Raw genomic sequence first — 22,151 nt, forward strand, 5'->3', positions numbered from 1 at the left:
GTACAAAGCTTTAGAACAAGGGTGTCAAACTCAAGGCCCATGGGCTGAATCCGGTCCATGGGGTCCATGAAGTCCTTCGATCTGGCCTGTGGGGCCACCCTGGAAACAGCGAAGGACTGGCCCACAGTGCCTCTGCCGTGAGCTCCGTTTTTGTTGGCAGAGGGTGGTAGGATGCCGTCACAGCCAAAAATGGAGTCTGTGAGCCCGTTTTCTCAGGCCACCACAGAGACCCCTGACACAAGTGATGTCAAGCTGGCCATGCCCATCCTGCCTCCCCACCCCCTCAAAGTCAAACACAACCCTAATGCGGCCTTGAATGAAATTGAGTTTGACACCCCTGCTTTAGAAATATGAAACAGGACCCAGCCATGACATTTCCTTGTAAAGAATGATCTTCAATTTAGGATAATCTTTTGCGGTGAAGCAGGTATATGTTCTTTTTTTAACCAAATATATTTAAATTATTAAATGTGCTCTCCTCCCGATTGAGTTATAGTTCCTTCCCCCACTCACTACAGGGGTTTTAATGTACTTCAGCTTTTCCCAACTGATGCCTGCTGGCATCAAATCCCAGAGTTCATCAGGACCAAACACATTTTGTTTTAGAGAGTGGGACTTATTCTTAAACACAGGGGAAGAAAGACAGTTGAAAATGTCTGGGGAAAAGAAGAGTCCTCACGTCAGCTCCTGAAGCTTTTGTGTTTTCTCTTGCTCCTCATTCTTGAGTTTCTCATAGTCAGCACGAAGTTTCTCCAGTTCAAGCTCTAACTTCTGGTTTAAGCTGGACAGGAAAGAATGTATGGAGAAATATACTATTGTTGGGATGGTAAGCTAATTATCATAGTTATTCAGCAGCCTTTCAATTTAGCATAAGATCAGCAAAAGGATTCAATGTTAAAGGCTCAAAACTTGGAGACTAAAAAGCCAAAGCCTCCGATGCTTAAAGGTAAGGTAAAGATTCCCCTCGCACATATGTACTAGTTGTTCCTGACTCTAGGGGGCAGGGCTCATCTCCGTTTCAAAGCCAAAGAGACAGCGCTGTCCAAAAACGTCTCTGTGGTCATGTGGCGAGCATGGCTAAATGCTGAAGGCTCATGGAACTCTGTTACCTTCCCACCAAACATGGTTCCTATTTTTCTACTTGCATTTTTATATGCTTTCAAACTGCTAGCTTGGCAGAAGCTGGGACAAGTAACGGGAGCTCACTCTGTTACGTGGCACTAGTGATTTGAACAGCCGAACTGCCGACCTTTCTGATGGACAAGCTCAGCGTCTTAGCCAATGAACCACTGTGTCCCTCTCTAATGCTCTCTGATGCTTAAAGGACTGCATTTCAGGAGAATGTACTGTATAAAAGAGGATATATTTTAAGAGCCGCGATGGCACAGTGGTTAGAGTGCAGTACTGCAGGCTATTTCTGCTGCTCATTGGCTGCCAACAGATTTGGCAGCCAGTTTGGCAGATCAAATCTCACCAGGCTCAAGTTTGACTCAGCCTTCCATCCTTCCAAGGTGGGTAGAATGAGGACCCAGATTGTTGGGAGCAATATGCTGACTCTGTAAACCGCTTAGAGAAGGTTGTAAAGCATTGTGAAGCGGTATATAAGTCTAAGTGCTATAAGTGCTATATCTGAGTCAACCATCTTTCAAGCCTTTCTATCACAACTAGCTGCTGGTTTTAGGTTTAGCATTGGTATAAATGGATTCTTAACTGCAGCAATCCAGCCTAAGGAATTTTTATTAGGGCAAGTTCTATTGAATGAACGTTAGCTCTCAGGAAGGAATTACTGGCCTTAAATTAGTTACAGTTCACAGTGTCTCAGGGGTCTTAATTAGCAGTCTATAAATCCTATTGATTGTACACAAATTAAAGAATACCTGACAGCTGAATTTATGTCACACAAGAGATATGGGTATACAGTAGTGCAACAACTCTAGCTACACTACATTGCCATTACTTCTAGATTTAATTAACATGAGATTTCTCCTATTTGGTTCCTCCATACTTATTAAGAAACACTATAAATCTCAAATTGTTAGTAAGCATGCTTCTTAAGAATTCTGGGAGTTGTAGTCCTAACACAGCTGGAGTGTGCGAGGTAGGTGATGGATGATTTACCCCCTACTTCCATCTTTGCTTCTAATTTCTATTTTACGCATGTTCATAAATGGTTGCTGCTTATTTTATTCCTTTCACATTAGTCCTGCCTTGTAAACCTTGTCCAATTTTCTGCTGATACTGTGCCATCAGTCTCTTGAAACTGATTAAGTCAGACCCTGCCAAAAACAAAAAACACCCAGCTTCTCATATCCAACATAACCTATTTTATAATGAGAATCTCTCTCCTTCCCATCAGAACAACTTGCTCCAGCCTAACAATGACTCACTCTTTAAGCTCATCAATGATTTTCTGCTTCTGGTTGATCTCATCACGTAGGCGTGCCAACTGCTTGTGGTGGGCTTCGCGGTGACTCTCTAGCTGCACTTCCAAGGCCTTCTGTAGGAAAAGAAAGCAGTTCAAAAGTGTAGATAGCAGTGCTAGGGCCCCTCATAAAGCAGCAAATCTTGGACACTCTTCAAAAATATATTATTTTCCAGCAAAGCCATGCTCTCTTCAACAACCCATCTTATTCTTGCCCTCTTTTTTTTTCTTGCGCCATCCTGGCTCACAGAAGTCACAGATGCACGATGAAGTCTTATATCTTTACTAAAAAGGCACTCTAGCAGACCTCTAGTGACAAAAAGGTTGGACAAACAATTGTAGCCCCTCATGATTTACTCAGACCACAAAACTCAACCAGCTTAAAGGCGAGAGAGTGTTCAAATCATAAATAAGGTACCAGGGGATCAGTCAGTTGTGGTATCAGAGTCCAGACTTATACTACTTGAGAAAGCAAGCTAAAGAGTTGGGGAATAAGGTGGTGAGGTAAACGGAGGGCTGTTGCCAATTGATGGATGAGGCACTCCTTATTCAGGGGCAGTGTGATTTGAATTTATTGTTGGGGGGGTAGCATGTGTGCATCTGTGTTTGTGTCTATATTCTTTCTGGCCAATTCTTGATGAGGTTTTTTTGCTCAGTCCCCTTTCTTGCATTGGGGAGGCCCTTGCACTGGGGAGTGGGTGTTAGTCTTGCCTCTCCATCTTTTAAAGCCTTTGATAGCTGCCTCTCCAGGTTGCTAGGCAACACTGCTTTCCCTGCCTGCAACTCTTCCAGTGAATCCCCTCAGGCTGATGACTCTCCTGTAATTGCTCTGCATCTTCTGAATCTGAGCTAGCCATGCGTGACAGTTCTCCTTTTGGAGCCTGAAATAGGCCTGTTTGGTCCTCTGTTACTCTATGTTACTTTTATTTCCTCTGTCTCTACCCCTCTTCGTAATTAATGCCGCCAGGGGCCAAAGGGATTGTGTAAGTGGGATAAAACACCCTTGATGAAGAAAGACAAGCCTTATCTCTTCTACTAACTTTTACTTCATCTGTATCTTGTATCAGGTCCTGCTCCTTGCCAACGTCATGCACCGTCTCTGTGGGAGAGAAGAAAGGTCCTTAATGAGAGGATGTTAGACAGAGTTAGAGCATGGGTTGATGACCAAGTGTTGGATTAGTAATTTGGTTTCTTGATCTAGGAGACTAGGCTAAAACATCAATTGCTCCTCTAATTTTCTATGATTTCTTAAGCAGGTTATTCTCTCAATTTTATCTCTCAATCTCAAGATTTAAGTGCAGAGTAAAAAGTTTCTTTTAAAAGACTTCTTCTGTATCCCAAATTCACCTATAAAATGGAAACAGTAACAGGCTACGTACAAAGAATAAATAATAACAGGAAGGAGCTAGTGTGGAGATTCACCCATGGTCAAGAATTCAAATTGTAAGCAAACAACACTATATGCAAGGACTCAAATATTCTGCATTAAAAGCTGTATTCTGCAACCACTCTGACCTACTCATATCCTGAATTAGTCACATACTTCTGTACCAATCAGAGGTGGGTTCCTACTGGTTTGGACCACTTGGGACCAATTTGGCCGAGTAGGAGGTAAGTTGGCTTGCCACACCCCCTGAACTGGTTCTCTCCACAGTGCTTTAGGCACTGCCATCTTGTTTTTTGCTTCTGCGCATGCGCAGAAGCAGTGTTTTTAGTACTGTGCATGCATGCATAGTGTGCATCAAGTGCACGGGGATGCAAAGTGCACATGTGCAGCGCATCCCTGAGCAAACCAGCAGTAGCAGCAGCTGGAACCCAACCCTGGTACCAATCATAAACTATGCCATAAGTCCAGTACTCTACACATTACCTTGGGCCTGCAGTTTAGCTAACTCTTCACTCAGAGCATCATAGGATTCTTCCAGGTTCCGTTTCTTCAGCTCCACACTCTGCATGTACTCAGTAAGCGAACGGATCTTGACTTCATGCTGAGAAGATTAAGAAATGTAAGCAAATAAGAGATCCCTTTCATAAACGTAGTCCCGATTCCAGACTTCCCAATCTCATTTTCTATGAGGAAGAATCCAACTTTCTCCTTGTCCAAGGTTGGAAACTGTCATCTCTCCTCAAATACATCTTCAGAGTTCCAAAATAAAGAGGGGGCCAAGCAATCAAGAAGTCCCTTCAATGCTACATTTCAAGAGTACAGCTATCATACTTTACAGTACAATTCTATGCTAGTATATGCAGAAACTACAATCAATAGGACACTTCTAAGAAATAATACACTTAATTAATTAGATTAGACTAGGATTAATATTAATTAGATAGATCATTACTCCCTTTTTGAATCAGGACATGTTTTTGGAGCAAAAAATAATCAATGTGTGTGCTTGTTGTGGGTGTAGATGTGTTGTGTGCTTTCCCCATTTCACATTACACCCTCATAAAGTTCTTCATGGAGCTGTGGATTCATGAACATTTACTAGCAGAATATTTTAATTAAAAGAAAGGAAGGTTTGTGTGATCCAGAACCAGAAAATAAAAAAATGGGGAAAGAATTTAACTTATCCTCAATCTGCTACTTCTCTGATCCCATCTTAAAGATTGGTATATATAGAATTATGCCATGCAACAGCATGAAGTCTGGCCCCAGGGATACGTCTCAAAATATTAAATATTAAAACAGAGAAATGTGTGGTCTATATTTAGATTTCTCATTGTTTTCATATGCCTTTAGAAGCAATCGCGAGAAGATTGGAAAATGGATTAGAATAGTGTCATTAGAGAAAGAAGGGTAACATAGGAATTAGTATTTGAAAAAAATAGAAATAGAAGAAGGGTTAAGCCCTCTCCTCTGTGATTTAAAAACAACAAACAAAGATCCCATTTTCAAGTAGGGCTTCCAATGACACCAGCTCCACAGTTTATGCTGATCCATTGTTACAGATATTACCATGTCCAAAAAAACATTAAAATTCCTGTCAGGAAACAGCAGAGTATGTGATTCTAGTCACTCTGCTTGAGCTTGCTCTTCCAGTTTCATTATGATAAATATTTAAAGACACATATGACTTCTAAAGGCCTGCTATAAGGAACATTCATGCATTGATAGCAATGGAGTCTTCCCCATCACTATTGAAACAATAGTAGAAGCAATAAACTAGATCAGTGTTGGCGAACCTTTTCAGCACTGAGTGCCAAAACGGGAGTGCACGCACACATATGGGACAGTGCCAGAAACTGGAAGAGCAGCTCCCCAGCGCGCATGCACGGGAGTGCCGGAAACCAGAAGAGCAGTTCCCTGGCACACGTGAGCACACTGGGAAGCTGAGTTTCCAGTTTCCAGTGTGCTCATGCGTGCTGGTCACCTGGTCTTCTGGTTTCTGGCGTGCATGCGTGCGTGAAGACCAGCTGGCCGGAACCCAGAAGACCAACGGGCGATGGCTGGCATGTCCAGAGAGATGGCTCTGCGTGCCACTTCTAGCACATGTGCTACATAGAGTCGCCATCATGGAACTAGATCAACAAGGCCGGTGGTGCAAGCTACAAAGCTCCTGAACCTAGACACCGAACCAAAGCTGGAACCAGTCATCTAAGGCAGTGTTTCCCAACCTTGGTGACTTTAAGTCCTGTGGACTTCAACTCCCAGAATCCCCCAGCCAGCATAGCTGGCTGGGGAATTCTGGGAGTTGAAGTCCACAGGACTTAAAGTCACCAAGGTTGAGAAACACTGATCTAAGGTCTCCTCAATTAGGAATCCTCACTGATCTCCCGAAAAAGATTTCCCACCGTATCTATCCTCCTTTATTCTGGCCCTCTTTATTTCTTCTACCCTTTATCAGTTTTAAATGCCACAGCTAGTGTCCTTTCATCCTCACTTCCATGGAATCTGACCTGAGAAATGAGAAGCTGGCAGGAAGACAGTTCCCGTCCTGTCACCTCCATCTTGCGGTGGCATTCAACTTGAAGACCTTCCAGCTGGCGGCAACGTTTCACCACAGACTTCACTTCTGATTTGATCTTGCTGATGTAGAGTCGGGCAACAGTAAATTCTTCCTCAATGGCACCACTAATCTCTACTGGCTAAAAAATAATGATTTTAAAAGGGAGCATATTATTTGAGGAATAGTCCTTGACTTACAACTGTTCATTTAGTGACCATTCAAAATGACAACTGTACTGAAAAATGTGACTGCTGACCGTTTTTCACAGTTATGATCAGGGGTGGGATTCTACCAGTTCGGACAGGTTTGGGAGAACCGGTTTGCTCTGATGATAAGGTGGGTCCACGCACCAGCCCCTGCGTTTTACTGACCTATATCTTCTCAGCTAATTTGCGCAACAGAGCAGATTTCTGCGCCCCAGCTGTGTTATTCCCCAGAAGTAACGCGGCAGGTAGGTTTTCTTAAAACTGTGCACGTGCATGCACTATGCGTCAGGTGCGAAGCACATGATCACCAAACCGGTTGTTAAACTGGCAGGATCCTACCCCTGGTTATGATCTTTGAAGCATCCACATGCTCACATGATTACAGTTCAGATGCAAGTGGTTCATACTTATGACGGCTGCAGTGTCCCAGGGTCATATGATCCCCTTTTGCAACCTTCTGACAAGCAAAGTCAATAGGGAAGCCAGATTCGTTTAAGAACTGGATTACTAACTTATCAACTGCAGTGATTCACTTAACAATTGTGGCCAAAAAAGAAGTCATAGAATGGGGAAAAATCAATTAACAAATGTCTCAGTTAACAACAGAAATTTTGGACTCAATTGTGTTCATAGGTCAAGAATTGTCTGTAGTTCAATGTATGATTCTAAGAAGCAGAACTGTTTATACATCCTTCCTTCTTTCCTTTGCTCATCAGATGACACTGTTCCTGCTATTTCACTGTTCACTAGATTCCACTATTTGCTAAGTAGTTTTTCTCATTTTCTTCAATTTTGTATGTGGTAAGGTCAGCACTAAATGAACCTTTCTATTCCCATTTTTAAAAAAATGGACGCAACATTTAAAAGGGCTTGGTTAAATAGAACAAAGAAAACAATTAGGAATTTCCCCAGATCCACCTTATATGTTTTTAAACTGAGAAAGAATGACTACTTTTCTTCTTTCCAAACATTGACTCCCCTAGCAACTGCTTACCAGTTTGATCTCACCGTTGCCCACAATGACGCTGAATTCACTCAGATCCTTCATAAGGCCGTTGAGGACCTCAGCAATGCGTTTGCGCTGGTGCCCACTGAATTCCTGTAGGCGTTGCAACTCTGATTCCAAAGATAACATGGTGGCCTGAAAAGATAAAGACACCTATGGCTTATCCAGCTCAAAGAGAATTCCTCTGGTTTAAAAATGAGGGGCTCTCCATTTTTAATTAAGGGGAAAAGACCTTAATTTCTTGAAATAAATTAAATTAATTCTTAAATTAACGATTTAATTTCTTGTTTCTTAATTTAAATGTGAGCCCTCTGGTTAGGAATTAGATTATACCAAACAAAATTAAGACGTAAAAGATGGTTTAAACTTGAACATATGCAAGGGCTCTGAGTAAATATCTAACTGGACACCATAGCACATCCATTCCCTTTGCTATAGGAATGGAATTTTCACTAGTTAAACCAAAAAGGCTATGGTGAATTTATTTATTATTTATTATTTATTAATTAGACTTATATACCACTTCATAGGGATTTCAGCCCTCTCTAAGCGGTTTACAGATTTTTAGCAAATTGAGTCAACAAATTGCCCCCACAATCTGGGTCCTCATTTCACCCACCTCGGAAGGATGGAAGGCTGAGTCAACCTTGAACCGGTGAGATTTGAACTGCTGAACTGCAGATAACAGTCAGCTGAAGTGGCCTGTAGTACTGCACCCTAACCTCTGCGCCACCTCGGCTCTTTCTTTTTATTAGACCAATCTATGAACACCTGGTGGTATTGCAGCCTTTCTCTAAGGAATCTCTCTATATCACCATTGTTTTCTTTTTGGCATCCTAAGAAAACTTCTTTAGTCACTCAATGTCTTTTTAAGAACTTCACGAAGTCCTTTTGAAGTTTTGATGAATGTATTGATTCCAGAAGGGTAACATTTTAACCTGTTAAATTTTAACTTGTGTTTTACAGTTCCGCAAGGAGATCTCGGCACTTACCACTTTCTGAGACAACTCATCCACCAACAGCTGATTCTGCTGACTCTTCTCTTCTACCTCCTGGGATTTCTGATCGTAGTTGACAGCCAGTTCCTCCAGAGCTTGCAATACCTCCTTCACCTCCTCCTTAGCAGAATCATTCTCAGACTGCAGATGGCTTAGTTCCTGCTGCACTTTTTCATTGTCCCCACGAGTGGATATTAGCAGCTATCAGAGGGAAAGTGGGGTGTGTTAGTAATTAGAGAAATGTCAGGGAAGATATAAGAAAGGAGGCCAAATGTGGATGATGTAAAAAGAGGAAGAAATATAGAGAGATATACAGAGTGCTAAGAAATAGAAGGCCGTTACAGTTACCATATATTAGTCTTTCTCTACCCAATTGCCTTCTGATTATATAGCCATCAACTCCAGTCAAATGTAGTGTGCTTAAAATCATCACAGCTGCAATCTAATACAGCCTGAGGATACTTAACTGGGCAAGGCTGGAATACAATTACAGTATTTAATTATAGTGCAGGGAAGACCAGGACAAAATCCATAGCGGGCTACTAAGCTCATTAGCCACACATCATCATCTCTCATAGGACTGTTGGGAGGACAGTGTGATGAGAAAGAATGATCTATGATATCATCTGTTCCTTTGAGGAAAGGCTGGCTTAAACTAAGTAACAAAGATAAAAAGTCAGGATGCACTTTTTATCCATGCTTGTGCATAAAAATACTCTTGAGAAATTGCTCACCTCCTCCTGGTCCAGCATCTGCTCTTTTAATTTCTCCATCAGTTGGCTCTGCTGATTGATTTCATCATCCTGATTGGACAAAAATATATCATTGCTAACTACCTTATGCTGTGTCCATGGAGATGGGGGTTAAAAGCAACCCAGGAGAAGTTTACTTAGGATGGAGGAGAGATGTCTACCTTATCATCAAGCTGCTTGTAGAGTTTGCGGATCTCCTCCTCATACTTATGCCTCTCCTCGTCTGAGATCCGGATGACGATGGAGGAGTTGTTATCATTAATGGGTGTCTCATCACAAGTGTCAGGTACCACCTTCTCCTCATCACTCAACTGTTCTGTTTCTGGGACATTCTCACCTAAAAATGTTTAAATAGAAAAGGGACATTTTCACACACTTATTTTACTGCTATGATTATTATTAAACACAAGGTACCATAGTGCCTTTCAGGGACAGATCTGTGCAATGATTACATGAGAAATCACACTTTACCCACCATCCTAGAAATGTGAAGCCCATTCAGAGGAATCAGAATTAAGGAAACTAGGTGTCCTTTGCCAGTGCTAGACAAACACTGCAATTCAAGGCCATTTTGGTCCAAATCTCTGAATGGAGAGTGGATTATGCCACTAATTTTTCACAATAAGCATCTAATGTATTAAAAGAATATTACATCTGTTTCATCATAGGAATAAAATAGGAATCAAAAATTCAAGGAAGAGAAATTACATTGCACAAGTTCTCAAGTTCACTCCTTAGCATATCCATCACCTGCCAGTTGAATAGTCTGACTTGATACATGACAGATATCTAGTTTTTTATGACTGTCTCTTGCATTTCATCCCTCTAAGACACCTTGTTATATCTGCACTTATTATTTAGTTCCTAGGCAACCTGAGGCATCATTATTACATCATACATACATGCAGCATATGGCTGGGATCATCTGTCCTTAAACTTAGATGAAGCAATGTGACAGTTCAGGACACTGATAACTATTTCCAAAGTCTTTCTATTAGGCAAATACAGTCTAGCCATAGTCCTTGTTTGCATCCTTGCATTTTAAAAAAAATTCCATTCCAAATATTTATCGGTATTATAGAAAAATGAGGAAATGTGCAATTTTCATTGTTTAGTTTCAGGTACAAATAGATTTTACTCAAAACCCAGCCTTTTGTTCATATGTTAACTTGTCAATATATGGTTGATATATAGAGGAAATACATCTACTACTAATCTCACTTAATTCTGAAATACGAAACAGGAATGCAGTCAACAGCAAAGCAAAGAGGACCTTTGTTTTCTTTGCACCCAACCTACCATTGCGCCAACGTCCTAGCTCAGCCTCCAACTTGGCAATTGTCTCCTTGAGGTTCTTGTTCTTCTCCTTCTCCTTCTCAAATTTCTTCTTCCATTGTTCTGCTGTCAGTTCCAGATTCACTGATGCTGTATTCTTGATTGTCTTGGCCCTGAAATGGAAGAGAGTATCTTTATGGAGAAGACTTTGCTTTGTTTAGTGGACATTCTGCTTTGATTGATTGATTGTTTGGTTGATCCGACTTGTTTTTGATTCCTAGCAACCACATAGATACATTTTCTTCATGATGATGTATCCATAATCAGATCTTTCAGGTTTTCCAACAGTGTACTCATTGCTACCAAAATTGAGTTCATTCACCTTGCTGCTTCTCTTTCCTTCCAAGGCATTCTACTACACTCTATTTGTTATATTTATCATCTTCCTAGTACTGACGCAGATGACTGAAGCTCTAAAAATACAGGAAGGTCTTACTATACTACATTGCTCATTAACTAGCAGGAATGATATTCGTCCATCGTGTTTGAAGAGGACCTTGACATCTAGCAGGTTGTAGGCTGTCCACGATGTGTCTGCAGATGGCTGATAAGGCCTATACGGGCATGAAATGTTCTACCACATGTCGCAAGACATGGGTGAGCACCATTGTTGAAGCATTTGCAGCTCTGGCTTTGCGGAGAGATACTATACTGCATTGCTCATTGACTAGCAGGAATAGGTTTTAAGGCTAGAGTTTACCTCAACAGAAGATGCTTATGATCAAACCATGGCTCTTTCTACGCAAGGCTTGTGTTCCACAGCTGAAGTCAGTCCTTTCCCTAGGGGCCTCATCTCCAAAATAGCAGCAGAATCATTTTACCTGCTATTCCAATACCTGGCCTTTTCAAAATACTATTCAAAACAGCATCCCTTCAAAAAGGAATTCTGTCAGTACGCTTACCGCTGTCCAAACATGAGAGTAGATTTGGTCTCGGCATCATTATAGCTGGAAGGAGAGCAGCAGATAAACATTGTTGTGCGGCAGTTCCCACCGAGGGAGTCTTGCAGGATACGGGTCATCTTGCTATCTCGGTAGGGCACATAGCTTTTCTGCATGAGATAATGGGAGTGAACATATTTGGCCTTTTTCACACAGACAAAATTGACCACAGGAATGTCAATCTACTCACAGTTCTTATCAATTTTTTTTAAAAAAACCTATACATCCAACAGTCAGGGACAAGCAAACCCATCTAGAAATTTCATCTTCCAGATAGGAAAGGAAAAACCTAAATCATCTGAAGCAAATAATTAAGAGCAGTGTATTTTCCTAGAGCGGAAAACATATTCCCAGCAGTTCTGACTGTATCAGATGTTTTCGCTACATCTTTCTCCAAACTGATGTTCTTCAAGCCACCATTCCCAGAAGTCCTAAAGTCACGTCAGCTATAAATTTTGGGAGTTATTCTTGGGCTATAACTTCAGATATTAGGCCAATTCCCATACTCCCAAACCAGCTGGTAGAGGTTGTTTTCCTTTTTTCCCTTTGGTTGTGTTAATTGGAAGGATAGTTAGTTCTGTCTGTTGGATGCTGCTTATGTTATTTATCATCTTGTTTATTGTTTTCATTCCACCCAGTGATGTACTTGAGATGGGTGGCCACATAAATTTAATAAATAAATACATCTTTAGATATCAGTATAGCACCAGGATGGGGAAAGCTGGCAAGCAATCTTTTTGTTAAGGGGTGCACTACTCACTGTGCCCTCAGCCAGAGCTGAGATAACATTCCCAAGTGCCGACAGAGATTTATTGATGTTCTTGGCCTCATCCAACACAGCTCCCTCAGCTCCAGTCTTGCTGACCTGCCAGGAGAAGGCATTTGTTTATTATAAAGCAGATACATCCTTATGTTATATGAAATCCTAAATGAGGCTTTCTTCTCTGAATAAACAAGCTTCCTAGGTATTGGGAGAATACCAACGGAACCAACTAGAAGGCCCAGAAGAATTGGGATAGACAGGGAGACCAATGAAAAGCAATTGTCCCAAACATCTGAAATGTATTTCAGTCCAAAAACAGTTCAAGCAAGCTCCCTGTTGTTTCCTTTGGGTGACAGACAGTTATGGCTGGCAAATCAGGACCTAATCTCCCATTCAGTGATTTCCCAATACACTATTCAGACTTGCCACCTAACTGCATTTAAAGCACATAGCTCTTTGGGGATCCCTTAGATATGGATTTGGAGACCTGTCATTCAAATAATGGGTTTCCTGAAGCTCAGGAGAGGAGAATACGACATTTTAATGAGTCTTAGCTTCAAGGTATATATTTTATGACAGCATTGCTGAGATACAGTACACTAGGGTGAAATGCTACTGGTTCAGACTGGTTCGCCCGAACCGGTAGCAAAGATGCCAACTGTTTGTCCGAACAGTAGTAAAGAAAATGTTACCGGTTTTTCCGACAATCAGCTGTCCTGCGTGATTTATATTTAGATTATAGTATAATCTAAATCACGTGGCACAGCGGATTCCCCTCCCCCTCGCTGTTCACGTACTCACTTGCCAGGTGCACTCGGTAGCAGCCTCTGCCCACCTGCCCAGATGTCATTTTGACACTCTGCGCATGCATGGAAGGTCCTGTGTATGCATGGAGGTGGCGCGCGTGCAGGTGCTCACATTACTACCAAACCGATAACAAAGATAAGTGGATTTCACCCCTGAAGTACATGTATGATGTTTACATTGCACTCATATCAGAAGCACCAAGGTGCTTCCAGACTGAAAGGATTAGCTGGTGACATTACTGTTTCCTGGGAGACACCCAGTTTGTGGTTTCTTTCCCGTTCCTGGCGGGAGCTGGAGCAAAGACTGGGTGCTCACCCCACCCCATGGTTCCAACCACTCCAACCCAGTGTCCTAACCATAAAAGTCACCATGCTCATGTATGATGCTAATCTTAGCTTATGAAATAAATCAAATTCTGCTTGGTTCCACGCTCAGATCTCTTTTAAGCCCCGAGCACCTTTTCGCTGCCAGCCAAATCCACCAGGTAAAGCTTCCCACTCAGTTTTTGCTCAGTCTCCATGTTCTCCTGCTTAATGTTGATAAGGAAGATGCTGTGACTCCGAGAACTGTGCTCATTCATGTCTGCAAGGTTGAGAGAGAAAAAGAGACAAGTCTGTTTTATTTCTCAAAAAGAAATCCTAGGCAGATATTTCCTGCACTGAAATTGTACAATATTCAGCCCACTGAAGGCTCTTTGAGGCATGGAGATTGGCAGTATTATTGAAAAAAGCTTAGCAGATGACTTTGTTGTCTGTTTTCTACTATAATCTTCATATGTGCAGGTCTAAAAATAAGCATCACAGAAACTTGTAAACTGTTAGATTTGAGATAAAGGCAGTATCAAAATGCTACTCCAGTTGAATATACTAAGAATTATATTACTTTCAACTCTCTATAGGAAATTCCCCACATTCCCCACAACCACGTCCTATGTAACACTTTGGGTTGCAGAAAAAAACACAACAAAACAGAATAAGTGATAAAAATAGTTGTGACTGCTTCCTAATTATAAACTGAGAACAAAAAAAAAAGAATCCTTATGTATGGAAAATTAATGATAAGCTGGTCTTTGATGCAGGATTTTTTATGTACAGTAACTGGATGATTTGTATACTCCCCTGCCCCTTCTTTCCTTCAATCATGTCCAATTCTTAGAGATTGCCTGGACAAGCTCCCACAATCTTCTTGGTATGGTTTTTCGGAATTGGTTTGCCATTGCATCCCTCCTAGGGCTAAGAGAAAGTGACTGGCCCAAGGTCACCCAACTGACTTCATGTCCAAAGCAGTCCCATCCTGATGCCTAAATTGCTACACCAAACTGGTTGTCATTTGTATACTAGGCCATACTAAAATAATATTATCTCCTTCAGTTTTTATTAGACCTAGCCTGTCATCAACTTACATTTTACACTTTAAGCATGAGAGTAAGAGACAGCAAAGTTATTAGTTTATCTCTTAGTGTCAGTTAAAAATCTTGCGGGATGATTATTGCTTTCTCTCAGCGTTAAATGGAGAGGCTGAGATTTACTAGTAATCTCTATCTAAGAACTAACCATCTCTCGTCCTGCTCACCTTTATTAAAATTGGCTGCTGTAACCTTTAAGGGATTGTTGTATTTTTTTATTAGTGTATAAATATGTTAACAGGAGCTCATTTAGCCTCACAAAGCCCTCATATAGATCTGGGTGAAACATGGAGGTATCTTTGCCCCAGAGGTAGTATTCAGAAGGTTCTGACCAGTTCTGGAGAACAGGTAGCAAAAGTTTTGAGTAGTTCGGAGAACCAGTAAATACCACCTCTGACTGGCCCCATCTGTTCTCTGCCTCCAGAGTCCCAGCTGATCGGGAGGGAATGGGGATTTTATAATATCCTTCCCCTGCCACGCCCACCACGCCCGCCAAGCCATGCCACACCCACCAAGCCACCCCACAGAACAGGTAGTAAAAAATTTTGAATCTCACCACTGCTTTGCCCTCAACACTGTAAGAGCCTGCCCCTTCCTGAAAGTTACATCTCCACTGCCGAGTGTGACATACATAATTTGTGCTCTGTCCTTTCAAAGCATGGTCCTTACACTCTTAAGTGATATCACTCTGATTTTCCTTGAGCACAAGACCTTTTCTTTTCACCCATTTTCTTCAGTACAGATCTATCTGTACAGTCTGTGACCCACTGAACCAATGAAGGAGTTGGTCCAAAGCTAAAACCAGGGTTTTGGGGGGGGGGTGATTTTCCATTCTCTGGGCTAACCAAAACTGGCAGTTTAAGGATTTCCAGAGTCTTGCCACCAGTTCCCACCCCATCCTGGCATCTTCTGCCTGAAATCAGTGGCCTCAATCTGACATAAACAACCCTCTCATTTTTGCTGCTTTTCTGGATCTGTAAAAGCAAAGGAGGTACAAAGTTCTCAGAAAATAAAAAAATACTTGAAGCAGACATTCTTCCTGCCTTGTATGTGGGCTCCCCAACTGCCTGTCCCATATGCCATCATCCTTTCCCAATTGCCTGTCTTGAAAACTCACTGGTGACAGCCACGTGGCGGTTGGATTTTCCTTCGTCAATAACATCCAGGATTTCTTCAGGACTGGAGACAAACCGTTCAGTGCAACCCTTAAGCAAAAAAAGAGACATTATTTTGCTCCTGATCCCATCACTCCCTTCAGCTAATTGCCATGCTTTGTTCCTAGTTATCTCCCTCAGCCTTGCACCTGCATAGCTTTTCCTGAGTTATCTCAAAGGTGCTTTTTCAAAAGGCAACTGGGCTTTGTTTTTTCCTTGAGGAAGACATTTTGCTTCTCATCCAAGAAGCTTCTTTCAGTTCTGACTGACTTTCTTGAATGAGAAGCAAAATCAGTGGTGGTATTTAGCCGGTTTGGAACGATTCAGGGAAACATTTTTTTCCATAGTTCGGCAAATAAGTTGATCCCACCACTGATTGGCTCTGCTACGCTCACCGGGGTTGCCATTCAGAGTGGAGAGGTTGCAAGGGCATGACTGGGAGTTGCGCTGATCAGCTGGGAGGCGGAGAATGGACCGGCCGGTCAATCAGCTGGGAGGCTGCCCCACCCACACACCCCTGCGGCCCATTTTTGGCCTAGATGGCCTCCTGCAAAATCCTTCAGCAACCACCATTCCCTCACTAGCTTGCTTTCCAGCTTCATTCTCTGGCATGCAGGGCAACAAAAGAAGAACATATGACTACCAGTTTAAAAAAAGTTCAGTCAGAACTTTCAACTTCGTGAGATCTTTTTCTCCCCCGAGAAGTAGGAGGGTCTGACTGAATTTTTTTTTAAACTGGTAGTCATGTGGTCTTCTTTTGTTGCCCTGCACACAGGAGAACGGAGCTGGAAAGCAGGTTAGTGAAGAAATGGTGGTTGTTCTGGGATGGGGTGGAAGTGAGGATTTTGCATTATGATTGCTCATAAGTAAGAACCAGTAAAAGAGGAATGGAAAAATCCCTATCTGTAGATCAGTGTTTTTCAGTCTTGGCAAGTTTAAATGGGCAAACTTCATACTGCCTTGGGAATTCTGGGAATTGAAGTCCATGCACCTTAAAATTGCCAAAGTTGAGAAGCATGGGTCTACAGTAAAGCTTAGCATTTTCCATTCCTGTTTATTTAGAGTTTGGTTCAATTAAATAAATCAGTTGTGGTTTCCTTAACAAATAGTGATTAAAGTGATATGAGTTTCCAAGCATTCTTCTAGGAACATCCAACATGCAAACTCCGGTTATGCATACCTGGAGCTTCAAAATTTGCTGTTTGCTGGGAAGATGTGTACTAAAAGTCAATCTACATTTAGTATACATCTGACTTTGGGGGATGTTTCTTCATAACCAAACAAAAGTGTATTTTATGTGCAGTTTGCATCCCTTGCTCGCTGGAACTGGATGTCACAAAGCAAAGTCCGCATTTTGTAATTAACCCCCATGCCCCATTTTGACTGGCAGAGCGCTGCAGTAGGCTGAGTGCTGTCACACACCCCTGGCCATGCCCCCTGGCCACACTCAGTCAGCCATGCCCAGTCAGCTATGCCCAGCCAGCCGGTCATTAGGGCAGAGAACCAGCTGTTAAACTATTTGAATCCCACCACTGAGTGAAATGTCTTCCTCAAGGAAAAAACAAAGTCCAGTTGCCTTTTGAAAAAGTGCCTTTGAGTAACCATGATCTGGATGATTGAGAATTTCCATAGACTTTACTTGCCTTCATGCCCCTAGGCAAATGCTCTATAACAGAAGAGGATGATTTAATGCCCTCTGGTTGTAATGGACTACAAACTCCCACAATTCCTTACCATTGGCTTTGCTGCTTGAAATTGATGTAACAATGTATAAATTTGTACAATATAATTACTTAAATCATCTGGAGATTGTCTATCTGTTCTAAAAAATAGTATATATTTAGGAAGAGCGGAAATTTTAGGGAGAATCTTTCCATCACACACAATACTGTAGATTGTGCTAGTTTTACGTAAGTCTCTCTATTATGTATCTTTAAAAAAAATAGCAGAACTTCTTTTAATATGCAATGCTTTCATTGATTTTAGTACTACAGTACCTAAAGACAGACTTTTCAATCTTGCTCCTTTAGCTATAAAATTTGGTATTGAAATTGACCCTTGCCCAGTATTGATTTTTTAGGACATATCTTAGTTCAATTTCCCAACAACTCACCTTCACAAATGGCACACGGTTCTTATCCTCATGAACGGAGAGACTGGTCTTCGTCACTGTGGATGAAGAAGAAATGGGTCCAAGAGAGCTCAATGAATCCAAGGAAATATGTTTTATTTAAATTACCCGCTATCCTCACAATTGCCAAAATTCTTCCCAGACCATTGATTTGTTCTATCTCTTGGCTTGCTCTCCACCCCACATGATATTTCATACCCCTTAAAGATTGCTCACCATCTAGCAGGTCACGGATTTTGTCCAGGTAAATTTCAAAGTAAGAAACCTGAGTGGTAAAGGAATAAAGAAATGAAAAATGGGGAAGATGGGAATTATCTATGCTCTTGTCCTCAGTGATACATGTCTTTCAATCAGCAAATAACTATGCACTTTCAGACATTCCAAACAGGTAACTTGAATCTTCCAGATGGGAACTGTTAAGCTTTTAGCCTTTTTATAACAAATACTATGGCGCAACAGGACAAAAAAGAACCCAGGTTTCTATTAATCTAGTGGGTTCCAAATATGGTGGAGTACAGTTCCCCTCAGTCCTAACTTGTAGATCTAGCATATCCTTAATAGGACTGGCATAAGAGAATATGCCAGTCAAAGACACAGGACCGCTGCCACCATCTGGTTGTTTTCTATGAAGAGCATGAACTGCACAAGTTGGTACAAGAAAGCAAGTGGTGGGGCACCTGCCCAATGTTCTAAGAACCTTCTGGAATTAAGGAATAGGACAGAATGCTTCTAGCAAATAAGTAACAAGCACTACCTATATCACTGGTCCCTCCTTGTATTTTTGTATGTCTCTGACCTTAATATGGAACTCCAGATTCTCATCCATGGAATAGATATGGTTGAAGATGTCTTGGGCAATGCGTGGGATGATGCCCATGAGCTGGGGATCATGCAGCTTGCCCTAGTGGAACAGAAGAATTGAAAGTAAGTTCAACAAGCGCTCCCAAATTCTTCAAATAACCTTGATTCTTGAAACCTAGGATTTATTTGCAGATGCTACTATCAGGCCAATGTTTTGTAATTACAGACCAGTTTTTAAAATGTATATGTGAGAAACCTCCTCACCTCCATGGTGTGAGTCTTTCCAGAAGATGTCTGCCCATAGGCAAAGATGGTTCCATTGTACCCAGCCAGCACATCTACAAAAAAAGGGGGCAGGGGAAGATGAAGGACAAAAATAAACTTAACCATTTTTATAGGATCTTGTTTATTCTCTTTCTGCTGCCACCCCAGGCAATCCTATTAAGCACTTGCTATTCTACCAATGCCCATACTGACCTTTGACAATCTGCATGGCACAGGCATGATACACTTGTTCCTGTGTGGTGTTGGGTGGGAAGACCCGGTCAAAGACATAAGGCTTGCCCTGCAGAGGGACACAGAAAGATAACATAGAAGATTAGAATATCCAAATGTTTACATGAAGTATTCAGTGTATTATTCCTGAAAAGCAGCTTAGAGGGTGTCAAGGTCTAATTAGTACAATATATCAGTAAGCATTTAGACACTGATCCAGTATTGTTTCATCCAAAGTCTGATACCTAGCTGGAGGATAGGGAGAGGGTGCGGGATCCTGAACTCACAGCTGTTACTTAAATAGGAGGTAGAGGCTATGATGGGTGGCATTTGCTCCACTTCAGATGTTAATACAATTATAATTCCATCTGGACTAAAGATGATGGTGTCATGACTTGACAACTAGTCATCTGGATTACTGTAATGAGAGCTCTAATGATGCAGACTTTGGAAATGACCCAGAAGCAGGGATGTGCAGTCACTAGAAGCAGGGGAGGCGTGGCCTCACCAGTCATGAGGAAAAGGAAAGAATTTTAAAGAATTTTTTAAAAATAATTAAAGCCAAGGTAGTTGCTGCCAGATTCCAAGTCACAGTGACTTGGCGTCTGCTTAGTGTTAACTATAGGAGGAGGCGAGAGAACTATGGGCCTCCTGTGCATAAGCAAGTTTTCGCCTTTTAAAAGTTAAGCAAGGGTTAAAAAGCGAAACATTTCGTATGCAAAGGAGGCACATGTTCTCTCGCCTCCCGTAGAGGGCATTTTTAGAGGCTTTTTAGAGTTCTCTGGGAGCAACTAGCTCAGTCTGACTCAGAGCTCTGGCCTTTCATGAGGGCAGGCAAAAGCAGAGTTGAAATCCTCTCTGAAACAGCTGGAAAAGGTGCATGTGTGGGGAGGGGGGAGGAATTCAAAAAGTTTGATTACAGAACCACGTTGCCTTTTCAAACACACACACACACACACACACACACACACACACACACACACACACACACAGCTGGATAAAAGTATATAAGCCCAGCTTCACTGATTACAAGTTTGAAAAGGCAATGTGATTCATCTGCAATCAAAGGCTCCAATCGGAAGGCAGCAGGGGAAGAGCGGGGTATGGCAGAGGAGCTGCTTTCAAGCCTTTGGAAAATATATCCAATCCAACTTCTGTGTTTGTGTTTGTTTGAGAGTGAGTGAGTGAGAGAAGGATCCAACTTCTCTATGTGTGTGTGTCTGTTTGAGAGAGGGGGGAGGGAGGGAGAGAGGGAGGAAGGAGGGGGAGGGAGAAGAAAAAGAATGGGAAAACTTATTTTGCAAGGGGGGGAAATGCTGTCGCTTTAAATCGGAACTGAGCATGCCTGGCTGTGGAATTCTGGGAGTTGAAGTCCACAAGTCTAAAAAAATTGCTGCCTCACCAGCCATAAAGCTCACCGCACATCACTGCCCAGAAGCTACAACTGGTCACCCCTGTCATAGCCAATACTGGTAGTCCTCAACTTACAACCGCAATTAAGCTCCAAATTTATGTTGCGAAGTGAGAATTTGTTGTAAGTTTTGCCCCATTTTTGCCATAGTTGATAAGTGAAGCACTGCAGTTGTTAAGTTAGTAACATGGTTGTTAAGTGAACCTGGCTTCTCCATTGATTTTGCTTGTCAGACAGTTACAAAAGATGACCACATGATCCCAGGACACTGCAACCGTCATAAATATGAGTCAGTTGCCAAGCAGCTAAATTTTGATCATGTGACCATGGGGATGCTGTAATGGTCATAAATGTGAAAAATGGTCATATGTCACTTTTTTCAGTGCCACTGTAAGTTGAGGACTGCCTGTATTATTTCTCTTGAGGTTATATAGCACTGGTACCTATAGGTTTCTTTTGAATTATAGACCTAATTCCAAGTGCCAGTAACAACTCACAAAGCCCTAAATGGCACAGCATCAGATTACGTTTCTCACAAGAGGAAAGCACAGAAAATGGCTTATTACCAGCCTGGATAAAAGAATTCTTCAAATCCTTGGAGAACTATATTTCTATCACCAGCCTAATGCTATTGTCACAACTTACTTTATGATTCTTACAAGATCTTAGAATGGTTTAAGTGCTGCTAGGATAGTTCACACATTCTGGGAAGCCCAGCCAAAGAATACTTGTTTCGGGAAATGTCCATTGGAAGATGATGTAGCAATTAGAACAGAGAGAAAATAAGGTTTTACTTTTCCCATGAAGCTGAATACCTTACTGACCATAAGTGCTTTTCATGTCTGGAGTTTTTATTTATTTATGTATTTGTTTTCCCATCTCAGTCAATGACTCTTGGTGGCTTACAATTCGAACAATACATCACAGTTTCTTTCCCAATCTATAGAAAGACCCTGTTTACATAATCCATTTAATCCAGTCAGCTGCCAACTTGATCAAAAGTAGTTTACTGGCTATTCTAGCAACACACAAATCATACTAAGTCCAAAGTTGCAATGTTATGTAACAGAAAATTCCTAGTCACTTTCTTCTGGAAGTGCCTGGTGTTCCATGAATTATTGTACTACGATGTACAAGGCAAAGCTTAATGCCTTAATGGTGGCTAGGCAGGCAGTAATACACTTTGTTTAGGAGCTGCAGCCAATCAAGTCATGCAAGGAATTCTGAAAACAGAGACACTTAAAAAAAACAACTCTATGTCTCCAACTCTATTTCTTGAAACACAGCTGGGAGGGCTTTATAAACTGCCCCAAATCTTTATTCATGTATGGTGTCCCCAAAGCATAGCTGATTAGGTGTTTGTAATTTTTTAAAAAGCCTGTGTTAAAATTAAACCACTCTTGCCCCATTATTAACCAAGTTATGGTATTCTCACAGTACCACTATTAGGGTTCTGTTTTTGGCAAAAGGAAAGACTTGGGCCACATGACATGATATATATCTGCGATGGAGAACCTATGGCACGCATGCCCCAGGCGGCATGCATACCCCTCTGCAGGCATGCAAGCCATTTCCCC

At 41.7% G+C, this 22,151-nt stretch overlaps 1 protein-coding gene across 3 annotated transcripts in view; it reads right to left on the bottom strand.

Moving 5' to 3' along the window:
* The window catches only part of KIF5A (kinesin family member 5A), a 63,253-nt gene that overhangs the window by 14,855 nt on the left and 26,247 nt on the right, over positions 1-22,151 (bottom strand). For all 3 annotated transcript variants that reach the window (XM_087710590.1, XM_087710591.1, XM_087710589.1), the window contains exons 2-20: positions 19,146-19,233; positions 18,933-19,006; positions 18,664-18,768; positions 18,084-18,132; positions 17,850-17,905; positions 15,700-15,787; positions 13,635-13,759; positions 12,368-12,472; positions 11,569-11,717; positions 10,631-10,779; positions 9,493-9,668; positions 9,314-9,382; positions 8,574-8,780; positions 7,570-7,716; positions 6,320-6,508; positions 4,293-4,410; positions 3,463-3,521; positions 2,388-2,497; positions 680-781 (exon numbers count right to left, since the gene is read on the bottom strand). In XM_087710590.1, coding sequence (XP_087566716.1) covers positions 680-781; positions 2,388-2,497; positions 3,463-3,521; positions 4,293-4,410; positions 6,320-6,508; positions 7,570-7,716; positions 8,574-8,780; positions 9,314-9,382; positions 9,493-9,668; positions 10,631-10,779; positions 11,569-11,717; positions 12,368-12,472; positions 13,635-13,759; positions 15,700-15,787; positions 17,850-17,905; positions 18,084-18,132; positions 18,664-18,768; positions 18,933-19,006; positions 19,146-19,233 — 2,165 coding nt within the window. The remainder of the gene's footprint in view (positions 1-679; positions 782-2,387; positions 2,498-3,462; positions 3,522-4,292; positions 4,411-6,319; positions 6,509-7,569; positions 7,717-8,573; positions 8,781-9,313; positions 9,383-9,492; positions 9,669-10,630; positions 10,780-11,568; positions 11,718-12,367; positions 12,473-13,634; positions 13,760-15,699; positions 15,788-17,849; positions 17,906-18,083; positions 18,133-18,663; positions 18,769-18,932; positions 19,007-19,145; positions 19,234-22,151) is intronic.

This window comes from Thamnophis sirtalis, unplaced genomic scaffold (assembly GCF_051295495.1).
Source record: "Thamnophis sirtalis isolate CommonGarterSnake01/CBP01778 unplaced genomic scaffold, rThaSir2_p1.2 scaffold_3, whole genome shotgun sequence".
Taxonomy (NCBI): domain Eukaryota; kingdom Metazoa; phylum Chordata; class Lepidosauria; order Squamata; family Natricidae; genus Thamnophis; species Thamnophis sirtalis.